Consider the following 11,891-nt stretch of genomic DNA (forward strand, 5'->3'; position numbering starts at 1 on the left):
GTGCTGAGGCTGGAAATAGCCTCCAGGGCCAGGGTCTGCTCACCCACCCCAGGAGACACTGCTCCCTTGGGCCCCCTCTCTGCTCGATCACCAGCCACCCAGTTCTGGATGAATCAGGTGCTGCCTGCGCCTAGGGATAGTCTCAAAGGGCAGGGGGTGGTAGGGCTTGCTGTGTCTCTTGGCTCCCTCTCCCCAGGCCAAGTCTCTGGGGCGGCTGAAGGGCAGATGGGTGGGCAGCAGTGGTGTGTCTCCGCAGGTTAACGCCACTGTGCCCCTGCTGGGCCGCTCGGGGCTGCTGGGCGAGCTGCGGAACAACCTGTTCACTGACGTGGCCTGTGGCAGAGGGAAGAAGGCAGACAGCACCTTCTGCATCACGTCCTCAGGGCTGCTGTGCGAGTTCAGTGACCGGAGGCTTCTGGACAAGTGGGTGGAGCTGAGAGTAAGTACCTCTGTCCTGCTGGCTGGGGGCCGCCTGGGTCTCCGCCCAGGGCAGAGCCGGTGCCCATGGCTCCGCCCCAGGGGCGGGGCCTGAAGGTGGGAGGGGGCCCCCAGGAGGAGGAAGCTTGAGGCCAGCGCTTGGCCAGGTTCCAGCCCACGCAGATGGGTGTAACTGCCTCCTCTCTGCTCTCTCTTTCTGTCTTTCTTTCCCCTGCTTTCCTCTTCTCAGAACACAGACAGCTTCACAGTAAGTGGTGCTAGACTCTTCCCCTCTTTCTCATGCTGTCCCTTTCTCTTTGCTGGGCTTTTCCTGTTTTGTCCTCTTGGCCAAAACCGCTGGTGCCTTCCAAGGCTCCGGGGCTCCCATCCCTGGTCCGCACGTGGCTTGTGGGCCCTCTGGCCACCTGCTGCTGGAGGGCGGGTGTCTCTAGGTGACAGCTGAGGGGCTCAGGCCTGTGCAGCTGGGCTGCTTTCCCTTGCCCCTGCCTTGGTGGGTGTCTCTTCTAGGCAGGTGACTGTTGAGGAGGGGTTGAGGGGGTGGCCCATGCTGAGCCGAGCCCCTCTGCCTGCAGACCACTGTGGCCCACTGCATCTCCGTGAGCCAGGACTACATCTTCTGTGGCTGCGCTGATGGCACCGTGCGCCTCTTCAACCCTTCCAACCTGCACTTCCTCAGCACCCTGCCCCGGCCCCACGCCCTGGGGACAGACATCGCCAGTGTCACAGAAGCCAGGTGAGCTGTGCAGGACCCCTGCCTCCTTTTCAGAGCTTGACTCCGCACCCAGCCTTCCTTCCCTCTGCTTCAAGGTGAAGGTATCAGCACCCCAAAGATTACAGGAACGTCTCTGCAGAAACACAGACTTGGCTTTATGGGTACACGGAACCCTCAGGGGACCATGGAGTATCTCTGTATGCAGGCGTTAGGTGGGGCTTAGTGTCAGATTTGGGTTTACATTCAATGATTTTAGGACTGGTTCAAGGGATTGAAGTTTTGCTTTGGTTGGATGCTGTGAAGAAGTGGGGGGCAATTCCACAATTGGACATTTAATAACTTTTATCTGAAAGGTGGAAGGAAAGGTGTGGAGCTAAAGCTGTAATTGATAGATAAAGGAATAGCGGCAGTCAGTCCTGAAAGATGAGAAAGGGTGATGATCTGTCTTCTCTATGGCTGGGACAGTGATCTTGTTTTTATCTGTCTCAGAACCACTGCACAGCGGTCTTGTTTTTGTTTCGCTCCATCGTGGCCGCAGTCACCTTGTCTGCCGTTGGTGTTCTGAGCCCTGGTCCGTGCTTGTCAGGAGAGCACACTGGTCCGGGAGCTGGTGCTGGGGCGGCTCCCAGCTGAGAGCTGTCAGAGCAGCGCTTTCCTCCCAAGCAGCTGCTTTCAAACCTGTGGGTCTGGAGAGGGCTCCCGTGCTCCTTCCTTTGTGGCTTGGCTTCTGTTTTCATTCCCTCATTTCCACAGCTCCTCACTCACCGCTTTGCACCGTCTTCTTCCCCACAGTCGCCTCTTCTCTGGCGCGGCTAATGCCAGATATCCAGACACCATCGCCTTGACCTTCGATCCTACTAATCAGTGGCTGTCTTGTGTGTACAACGACCACAGCATTTATGTTTGGGATGTGAGGGACCCCAAGAAAGTGGGCAAGGTGTATTCGGCTCTGTATCATTCCTCCTGCGTCTGGAGTGTGGAGGTAGGTGGCCGGGCTTAGACACATGGTGAGGATGGAGAGTGAGGATCCCCAAGTAGAACACTGTGTTCCTGCTCCCTCCTCCTTTCTTCAGCAGCAGCCCTGTGTATCCACATACCCTCAGATGGGTCCTGGGGACCGATCTTGAATTAGTGCTTAAACGTCTCAGGCTTCTTCCAATGGGCCCCTGTCCATCCTTAGCTCTGCCTTGTCCTGGGCTGGATGATCTTAAACAAGTTACTGAACTTACCTGAGTTTTGTTTTCTCAGTGGTAAAATGATGTACCTAATTCATCTAATTGTTTTAAGAATTAAGTGAAAAACTGTGAGTGGAGTATTTCATAGTAAGCATAGCAGAGTACCTTGTGTTTGGTGAATGTGCTTTCCCTCAGCGATTTGAAGAATATCTAATAGTTGCAGTTTGCTTACCATGTGACAGACTCTGGGCCAAGCCTTGGCCAACAACAGCTCTTTAGTCTCATTCCTTTCTGTCTCTGTGGGCTGGCAAGCAACTGCTGCCTACCTGGAGCTCTGACTTTGTACCCTCTGCCCCTTCAGGTCTACCCTGAAGTGAAGGACAGTAACCAGGCCTGCCTGCCCCCCAGTTCCTTTATCACCTGTTCCTCCGACAACACTATCCGCCTGTGGAACACAGAGAGCTCCGGGGTGCATGGCTCCACGCTGCACCGGAACATCCTCAGCAATGTGAGCCTGGGCCCCTCCAGGCCGAGCGCCTGTGTTCCCTTGCCTTCTCAGGAACTGGGTCCCCAGACTTGATGTCCGAGTTCTTATGTGGCCTTCCCCTGCAAGTCAGGGCTTTGTCTTATCCAGCATTCCTCTCCTCTTTCCCCTGTACTGATTAGACCTGTCTTACCCACTTCTCCTGACCTGCTCCACCAGGACCTCATTAAGATCATCTATGTGGATGGGAACACTCAGGCCCTGCTGGACACTGAGCTGCCCGGGGGAGACAAAGCTGATGGGTCCCTGATGGATCCCCGCGTGGGCATTCGTTCTGTGTGTATCAGCCCCAATGGCCAGCATCTCGCTTCAGGAGACCGTGTGGGCACACTCAGGTAAAGCCAGCTCTGGCATGGGTACCACCTGCCTCTGGTGGTATGGGTTTGGGGGAGTTAGGTCCCCAAGGACAGAGCTTTTGAAAATCTTGGCTCAAAAAGATTGGGGAAAAGATATTCATATACAAGGGAAAGATAATTATAGTCAAGAAACCCAGCAGAAACCATTCTAATCAAGTAATCAGGCTTACATTCTCATATCAACATCATAAACCCCATAATACAATGCTCTACAGAAGGACGTAGCAGTTTTTCTGTGGTATTCTTGCCAAAATTGAAGAAACTCAGTCCCATCATGAGAAAACATCAGACTAACTCAAATTGAGGTACATATGACCAAGCACCTGCACTAATCAATACTCTTCCCAAGTGTCAAGATTATGAAAGGGAAGCAAAGACTGAAGAACTGTTACAGACAGGACACTCAGGAGAAATAACAACTAAATGCAGTTGGACTCTGGATAGGATCCTAGATCCAGAAAGAGGACATTGTGGGAAAACTGGTGGAATTCAAGTAGAGCCTTTAGGTCCTAATATTGTACTGATGTAAACTTCCTTGTTCTGGTAAGTAGACTGTTGTTATATAAGATGATCACATTAGGGAAAGCTGAGTAAGGGGAATATGGAAACTCTCTGTACTTATTTCAACTTTTCTCTAACCTGAAAGTTCAAAAATAAATTTTAAAAAAGGTCAGGAGGGAGGATATAACAGAGAAAGCAGAGTGAGTCTCTCTTCCTGCAGCCCGGCAGTGACCCCCTCCCGCCTCTCCTTATCTCTGCAGGGTGCACGAACTGCAGTCCCTAAATGAGATGCTGAAGGTGGAGGCCCATGACTCGGAAATCCTGTGCCTGGAGTACTCTAAGCCAGACACAGGTAAAGAGGATGTCTGGTACCCATGCCAGAGGCTTAGGGCTCCTCTAGTCCTGCTAGTGCTGCTTACATTGATCCTAGCTGTAGGATGTGGGACTGAAAATCCTTTGAATCATTTGGTGTCTTTGCAGATTTAGAGGAGGGCAGCTCTGCCCCTTCTCCATGGTTGCCTTGGCTTAGGGAAATGGGGCTCAGTTCTTGTTAGCTGGGCCCAGATAGGGGCCTGCTCTTTTGTAGGCTGCAGTCCATGGGGTCACTAAGAGTTGGACACGACTGAGCAACTTCACTTTCACTTTTCACTTTCAGGCATTGGAGAAGGAAATGGCAACCCACTCCAGTGTTCTTGCCTGGAGAATCCCAGGGACGGGGGAGCCTGCTGGGCTGCCGTCTATGGGGTCGCACAGAGTCGGACATGACTGAAGCGACTTAGCAGCAGCAGCAGGAGCTGGGCACACATGGGCTGATGAAGTTCTTCCAACCCACAGGTCTGAAGCTCCTAGCGTCAGCGAGCCGGGACCGGCTGATCCACGTGTTGGATGCTGGACGGGAGTACAGCCTACAGCAGACATTGGACGAGCATTCATCCTCTATCACTGCTGTGAAGTTTGCAGGTAGTGGCAGGGCAATTGGGATACATTCTGCCACCTACCACTGACACCCCATGCCCCCTACTGCCCCCTGTGTTCTGCCTCCATGAGAAGAGTGTGCCAGTCACAGGGAGTATGGGACAGCAGCTGACTGTCTTGGGGCTGAATGGGAAAACAGATGAAATATAGACTGTTAGTATGGGGGATACTTATCAACCAGGCTTGCTGAGGATGGGGAGAAAGGAGGGCCTGGGTTTGAAGAGAAGCATCCTGATTTAGGTCTTCTCTGGGACTCAGACGGTAAAGAATCTGCTTGCAATGTAGGGACCCAGGTTCCATCCCTGGGTCAGGAAGATCCCCTGGAGAAGGGAATGGCGACCTACTCCAGTATTCTTTCCTAAAGAATCCTATGGACAGAGGTGCCTGGTGGGCTACAGTTCATGGAGTCACAAAGAGTCAGACACGACTGAACGAATAACACTTTCACTTTTCACTTCATCCTGATTTAATGGGTGGTCCCAGCTGTGTCGAGTAGCTCACCGAGGGAAAGTGTTGAGGGAGGCAGAGGGCAGACTGGACCCACTGTGGTGAGAGCAGTGGGAACAGCTCAGCCCCCTTCCTCTACAGCCAGCGATGGGCAAGTCCGCATGATCAGCTGTGGAGCAGACAAGAGCATCTACTTCCGCACTGCGCAGAAGGTGAGGTGACCAGGCGTCCCTGAATGGGACAGTGGGTTTGGGGATGAGGGGTGGGGTCACTACCATTCCCCTCCCTGAGGTCACAAGAGGTGAGGGGAAGCAAAAGCAAGGCTCCTGGGGCCTGGTGAGGCATTTGGGTGTGGGCTCTCCACCCCTGCAGTCTGGAGACGGAGTGCAGTTTACCCGGACACACCACGTGGTGCGGAAGACGACCCTCTATGACATGGACGTGGAGCCCAGTTGGAAGTACACAGCCATCGGCTGCCAGGATCGGAATATTCGGTGGGCATCCCTTTCTCAGGCCCGAGGGGGTCAGCTCACAGGTGTCTATCTTCTTGTCCAGGACTTTGTGCCCCTTGAGCCCACAGAATGAGGACTTTGCCTCACCTAAGAGGTGGTGGCCCCTTTGGTGTTGGGGAGTGGCTTCCGGAGAGAACAGAGCTAGGGGTGAACGCTGGCTGCGCTGCCTGCCAAGCGACTGTGGGTTCCTGCTCATGTGATGAGTGTGTGTCTTCACAGGATCTTTAACATCAGCAGTGGGAAGCAGAAGAAGCTGTTTAAAGGGTCGCAGGGTGAGGACGGCACTCTGATTAAGGTGAGGGCTCAGTGGGATGGGTGCCGGGCCAGAGAATGGGGGGCACAGATGGTGCTGGGTGGAGAGGGCCCAGTGCTTCCTGGCCTCATCCAGCAGTGTGTCCACTCCTCAGGTGCAGACGGACCCCTCAGGGATCTACATCGCTACCAGCTGCTCTGACAAGAACCTCTCCATTTTTGACTTTTCCTCAGGCGAGTGCGTGGCTACCATGTTTGGCCACTCAGGTGAGTGTAGCCCTGCTTCTCTCCCCCTGGAACCTTCCCGTTTCTCCGTAGCCTTTTCTGGGTCCCAGCAGAGCTGTCTGTCCCTCCCCTCCAGCCAATCCCCAACCTCCACTGTTGAGAAGACATCTGGCTGAGACTTTGGGTGGGGGGCTCATTGGCCATATTTGTTTTCACAGAGATTGTCACTGGCATGAAGTTTAGTAATGACTGCAAACACCTCATCTCTGTATCAGGGGACAGGTGAGCAGAAGCCAGCTTCCCTGGGATTCTTCCTGTGTCAGTCCCCTCTCCACATCAGTGATGTCTTGGGAAGTAGGGCTGAATGGCCCGGCACTGGAGGGTGGCTCTGGTGGTCTTGCCAGCCCAGGGAGGTGCTGCCCCTTGCAGTCCCCGCACCCCTCACCCAGCTCTGTGGCTCCACCCCAGCTGCATATTTGTGTGGCGCCTGAGCTCGGAGATGACCATCAGCATGAGGCAGCGTCTGGCTGAGCTGCGCCAGCGCCAGCGCGGAGGCAAGCAGCAAGGATCATCCTCTCCTCAGAGGGCCGCTGGACCCAACCGGTGAGATCAGAGTGTGGGCGTGGATGCTGGTGGGTGGGCCTCCAGGCTGCTCCTCCTCCTCGCCATGGACCTGCCACTCAGCAGCTCTGTGTCTCCCCGTACCTGTTGCTTACTCGAAGAGCCACGCCGCTGACCTCTCCACCCACCAAGTCTCCTCTCCCCGTCACCTTGCTTGTCTTGGATGCAGGCACGAGGCCCCCTCGATGCTATCTCCCGGACCAGCTCTCTCCTCAGACAGCGACAAGGAGGGAGAAGACGAGGGCACAGAAGAGGAGGAGCTCCCAGCGCTGCCTGTCCTTTCCAGGGGTGCCAAGAAAGAGCCAGGTCTGTGCGAGCCTGCAGTGGGCCAGACAGGCACAGGCCGGGCAGGGCCTGGATGCACCCTCAGCGGGACTGGGGGGTGAGAGCAGGGGGTTGAGGCTTTGAAGGGTGGGGGCTGGCGCTTCAGAGTGAGTGGGCGGGAGCCGTGCTCTCTGACTGTTTGTCTCTGTCCAGCCTCAGTGCCCAGCCCAGCCCTGCCCCGAAGCCTGTCCCACTGGGAGATGAGTCGGGTGAGTCACCATCGTTAAAATGTTCTTCCAAGGTTACAAGGGGTGCAGGATGGTGGAAGCAGGGCTCTCTACACCTGGCGAGGCATCTGGGCATCGGATCTGCCCAGGTGCCGCCCCCTGTGTTCAAGGAAGCTCCTGGGGTGGTTCCAGGTGAGGGGTGAAGCCCACCAGGTGAGGCCAGGGGAGATGGCCTACCCGGGTCAGCCACCACTAGGGGCAGCACTCCACTTGTTCAGCCACCTGGGGCCCTGGGAGCAGATGTGAGCAAAGAACCGGTGGACGTGGGGAGTAGAAAAGGGTCAGAGCTGAACAGTTAGAAGGAAATTTCAAGAAAGTCAAAGGGCCAAAGAATGAAATCTGGAGAAACTTTAGTGCTAAAGAAGGTTAGGAGGTAAGCTCAGAACTTCCAGAATAGTTAGGGGCAAAGGCCTTAAGAGGACCAGTAACTGAACAGTGACTTCCGGGTGACCAGGAGGAGAGAGGCTTTCAGAGGCGGCTCAGCCCTCCCTTGTTCCACGTCAGGATTTCAAGCATCAGCACCTTTCACTGTCAGCAGCAGCTTCATGGGATGATGGTGGTGTGGGGTCTGGCGCCTTCTGACCAGGCCCTGGGCCTCAAGCCTGGACTCTTGGCTTGTCCTTGGTGCTGTGTATGGACCTGGGGCTGTCCTCTGAGCGGGGGCCTTTTAGAGACTCCCAGGTCTGAGGTGTCCATGACACTGGTGAAGACTGAGACTGGAAGGTCCTCTAGGACAGCACACGGAGAATAGCTGAGAGCATGAGCTCCGGAGCCAGGCTGCCTGCGCTGGAACCTGCAGGCAGGCTGCCTGTGGAACTTGGACCAGTTCCCGAAGCCCTGTATGCTTCACTTTCCCTTCAGTACCTACCTCTTAAGGTGGTTGTGAGAATTAAATGAGCTAATACATGTAAAGTGCCTGGCACACACTAGGTGGCGCGTGAGTGTCTGCTGACTCTATCGTGTGACTGTTACTCCTCTCCCACCCCACCCCATACCAGGCACAGGAGACGGAGGAGTTCCTGGACCCAGCTCCTGCCACCAACCAAGGACCCAGAAGAAGGGGGCGCTGGGCTCAGCCCGGTGTGGAGCTGAGTGTTCGCTCTATGCTGGACCTGAGGCAGCTGGAAACACTGGCCCCAGGTCCTCGGGGTCCTCACCAGGACTCTCCGGCCATGACCCCTTCAGGTCCTGGGAAGCACAGTCAGCAGGCCCCTGAAACCTCAAGCGTGAGCAAGGTGAGCCTGCTTTCCCCCAGCAGCCTAGAGATCTCCAGGCTGGCTGAGCCAGCCTTGGGCTGACAGCGGTGCCTGAGCGTTCATCCCGCGGTGGTTGCTCTGCCCCCGTGGGGCATGGGTAACCTGACCTGCAGAGTCAGGTGGGCTGGTGAGGCTGTGCCTCACTTTTCCCCTTGGGTGGAAAGGCAAGGGGTTGCCTTTGTCCTGGGTGGGGTTCCCTGGAGGGCTCATGATATGAAGTAGTGGCTGGACGTTGGCAGCCCAGAGTGCTAACGTGGTTCTTCCTGAGGCTCAAGAACACTGGTTGGAACCCAGCCTGGCTTTTTGCTATCTGCTCTCAGAATCAGATTCCCTCAAAGTTGGTGCCCACTGAATCCTCCTTGCTCCCCTGCACCTCCTCTCCTGGACCCTTGCTCACATCAGCAACCCCAGCGATGCCACTCTGTGTGTTTCCAGAATGAAAAGCTCCCCCGACCTCAGGCTTCCCAACCCTGTTCCTGCCCCCACATCATCCGATTGTTGTCCCAAGAGGAAGGGCTCTTTGCCCAAGATCTGGAGACTGCACCCATCGAAGATGGTATTGTCTACCCGGAGCCGGGTGACAGCCCCACCCTGGATACCAGGCAAGGGTCCCGCAGACTTCTGGGGCCATGCATACCCCTCTCTCACATCTTCCCTTCCCTCCCAGTATTCTGTACTTGGGTTGGGGGCTGGCTCCAGGCACCCGGCTTGCCCACCATTGCACCCCTGCCTCATCTCCAGTCCTGCTCATGGGGCAGGAGGAAGGCAGGAGTCCATGGGGCTGCTGCTCACCACTGCTCACCGCCTCTTCTTTCCCCTGCTGGCCTCTCTGGCAGTGAGTTCCAGGTGCAGGCACCAAGCCGAGGGACCCTGGGAAGAGTGTATGCAGACGGCAGGGGCTCAGAGAAGCATAGCCCTGATAGTGCATGCTCTGTGGACTTCAGCAGCAGCCGCCTTTCCAGCCCTGAGCACCCCAATGAAGGTGAGGCTGCAGCCCCAGGGAGGGCCAGGAGCACACCGGTGGGAGTGGAGGCTCCGGCGACAGACGGGTGCAGCGTGATGCTTCTCTCCCCCTCCTCCACATCCAGACTCTGAGAGCACGGAGCCCCTGAGTGTGGATGGCATTTCCTCAGACCTTGAAGAGCCAGCCGAGGGTGATGAGGAGGAAGAGGAAGACGAGGGGGGCACTGGTCCCTATGAGGTGCAGGAGGGCAGCCCCCATACCCCGGACCAGGAGCAGTTTCTAAAACAGCACTTTGAGACTCTGGCCAATGGGGCTGCTCCAGGTGTGGTCAGATTGGTCATTGCAATCCTCCCTTTTCTCCTTGCCCAGCAGAGAGGGAGGGTCCAAAGGCAGGCCATGCCTGGGGTGGCCTTTTAGGGGAGGCAGAGTCTGGAGCCAGGGCTTGCTTCAAGTCATGGTTTCTGTCACCCTGGCAGGGGGCCCAGTTCGGGTACCAGAGCGGACAGAATCTCGGAGCATCTCTTCCCGATTCCTGTTGCAAGTGCAGAGCCCCCCACTCAGGTACTCTCCCCACAGCACCTTGCTTTCCTACAAGGAGCCCAAGCTCTCCTGACCTCGCAGTGCTCCCAGTAGGGCCTGTCCTGCCCCAGGGCGGCCTGAGCCGTCTCCTCTCCAAGGCTCAGTCTTCCTTGCCCAGCAGTACTGCGCCCTCCAGCTTTGTCCTGGCTGACTTGGTGCCTGCCCTTCTCTCCCAGCCCCCCTCAGTGCTGTGAGACCTTCTCCCTGTCTTGTCAGGGAGCAGCCCTGAGCCTTTTCTGGGCCTTCTTCCACATTTCCTCCCTAGGGAACCGTCCCCATCTTCCTCAAGCCTGGCAGTGACGTCGAGACTGGCCCAGGGGCTGCAGGCTTCTGGTGAGCAGCCGAGAGGCAGTGGTGCCAATCCTCCAGGAGCACCCCCAGAGGCGGAGCCTTCCCCTGGAAACCCTGGCCCCCAGCAGACAGTTCCTGTGTTACTGCCGCGACGCCGTCTTAGCCCGGACAGTGGCTGGTCCCCCAAGAGAGTGGCGGCAGCCGGCCCCACAGGTGGACTCCAGAAAGCCCAGTCGGTGCAGAGTCTGGTACCACAGGGTGAGGCACCCAGGGGGCTCGGCTCCAGGGGTTGGGTGTGTGGAGCCCATGGGCACGCTCGAGGAAGGTGGCCTCATGGAGCCCTGACGTGTCACTGGGCTTGCCAGTCGGTGTCCGTTAGTGAGTGTGTAAGGGCGCAGCAGCTCCTAGGGAGCTGAGCCTTAGCGCCCGGGACGTCTTCCTCACCCCCTGACCCGTGTGTGTGTGTGTCTCCCTCTGCAGATGAGGCCCCTCCACCAGGCCTGTTGCTCTCACAGGAGATGGAAGCCCAGGGGTGCCTGTGCCCCTTGCCCAAAGCTGATCGCCGTCTGTCTCGGCCCCACTCGTACCAGAGCCCCACCACCAGTTCCATGGCCAAGATTGCCCGCAGCATCTCTGTTGGGGAAAACCTGGGTCTGGCTGCTGAACATCAAGCTCCTGCCCCCGTCCGCATCTCACCACTCAACAAGCTGGCCCTGCCCAGCCGGGCTCACCTGGTCCTGGATATCCCGAAGCCACTGCCTGATCGTCCCACCTTGGCCACCTTCTCACCTGCTACCAAGGGCCGGGCCCCTGGTGAGGCAGAACAGCCTGGCTGCCCAGTGGGGCTAGGAAAGACTCACAGTACAGCTGAGAGGCGGGCCTGTTCAGGGGAGGGTGCCACTCCCAAGCCTAGGACAGAGTGCCAGGCTCAGCCTGGCCCCAACAGCCCCTGTGCCCAGCAGCTGCCGGCCAGCAGCCTCCTCCGAGGCCCTGCAAACTTGCAGCCACCACCCCTTGAGAAGACTCCCAGCCCTGTGGAATGTGCCAGGCCAGGGGCAGCCCTGAGCCGGGACTCAGGTGTGCACCGCTCCCCAGCTCTCATCTCCCGCCCCATCCTCTGTCTCCCGTCTTGTCGGCCGCTCTCTGGCTCCATCTCATTTCTATGGGCCCAGCCTCTGGTGTTTCTCGTCCTGTCTGCTCCTGTTTCGGTTCGTAAGTCACACCCTGATGGTGAGACACTCCGGCTAACCTTTATGGCCTCTCTATAACCCACTTCCCCTTCATTGCCCTCTAGCCCCTGGGGCTGGAGCTGGCCCTCTCCTCTGGACCATGTTTCCTGTGTGGCATTGGGAGAGTGTTGAGAAGGAAGGAGGCCAGAGGAAGGGACTCAGGGCATGTGGTGCTAGACAGGGTGGGGGGTTGGGTTGGGGTAGGCCTCTCTTGCTCTGAGCGGCCCCTGGGTGGGCAGGCTGGAAAGGACAACTCTTCTGGG

At 57.2% G+C, this 11,891-nt stretch overlaps 1 protein-coding gene across 3 annotated transcripts in view; it reads left to right on the forward strand.

The window, feature by feature from the left end:
- The window catches only part of MAPKBP1 (mitogen-activated protein kinase binding protein 1), a 51,523-nt gene that overhangs the window by 36,405 nt on the left and 3,227 nt on the right, over positions 1–11,891 (forward strand). For 2 of the 3 annotated variants that reach the window (XM_059890707.1, XM_002690805.6), the window contains 22 exons: positions 257–439; positions 1,011–1,171; positions 1,943–2,132; positions 2,687–2,833; positions 3,029–3,204; positions 3,987–4,078; positions 4,561–4,686; positions 5,290–5,360; positions 5,521–5,642; positions 5,880–5,955; positions 6,068–6,179; positions 6,356–6,419; positions 6,606–6,740; positions 6,928–7,064; positions 7,236–7,291; positions 8,308–8,544; positions 9,001–9,167; positions 9,402–9,547; positions 9,654–9,851; positions 10,006–10,090; positions 10,374–10,657; positions 10,880–11,476. In XM_059890707.1, the coding sequence (XP_059746690.1) occupies positions 257–439; positions 1,011–1,171; positions 1,943–2,132; positions 2,687–2,833; positions 3,029–3,204; positions 3,987–4,078; positions 4,561–4,686; positions 5,290–5,360; positions 5,521–5,642; positions 5,880–5,955; positions 6,068–6,179; positions 6,356–6,419; positions 6,606–6,740; positions 6,928–7,064; positions 7,236–7,291; positions 8,308–8,544; positions 9,001–9,167; positions 9,402–9,547; positions 9,654–9,851; positions 10,006–10,090; positions 10,374–10,657; positions 10,880–11,476 (3,562 nt within the window). The remainder of the gene's footprint in view (positions 1–256; positions 440–1,010; positions 1,172–1,942; positions 2,133–2,686; positions 2,834–3,028; positions 3,205–3,986; positions 4,079–4,560; positions 4,687–5,289; positions 5,361–5,520; positions 5,643–5,879; positions 5,956–6,067; positions 6,180–6,355; positions 6,420–6,605; positions 6,741–6,927; positions 7,065–7,235; positions 7,292–8,307; positions 8,545–9,000; positions 9,168–9,401; positions 9,548–9,653; positions 9,852–10,005; positions 10,091–10,373; positions 10,658–10,879; positions 11,477–11,891) is intronic. The other variant, XM_059890708.1, reaches the window with a different exon arrangement.

The sequence above is a fragment of the Bos taurus genome, chromosome 10, assembly GCF_002263795.3.
Source record: "Bos taurus isolate L1 Dominette 01449 registration number 42190680 breed Hereford chromosome 10, ARS-UCD2.0, whole genome shotgun sequence".
Classification (NCBI taxonomy): domain Eukaryota; kingdom Metazoa; phylum Chordata; class Mammalia; order Artiodactyla; family Bovidae; genus Bos; species Bos taurus.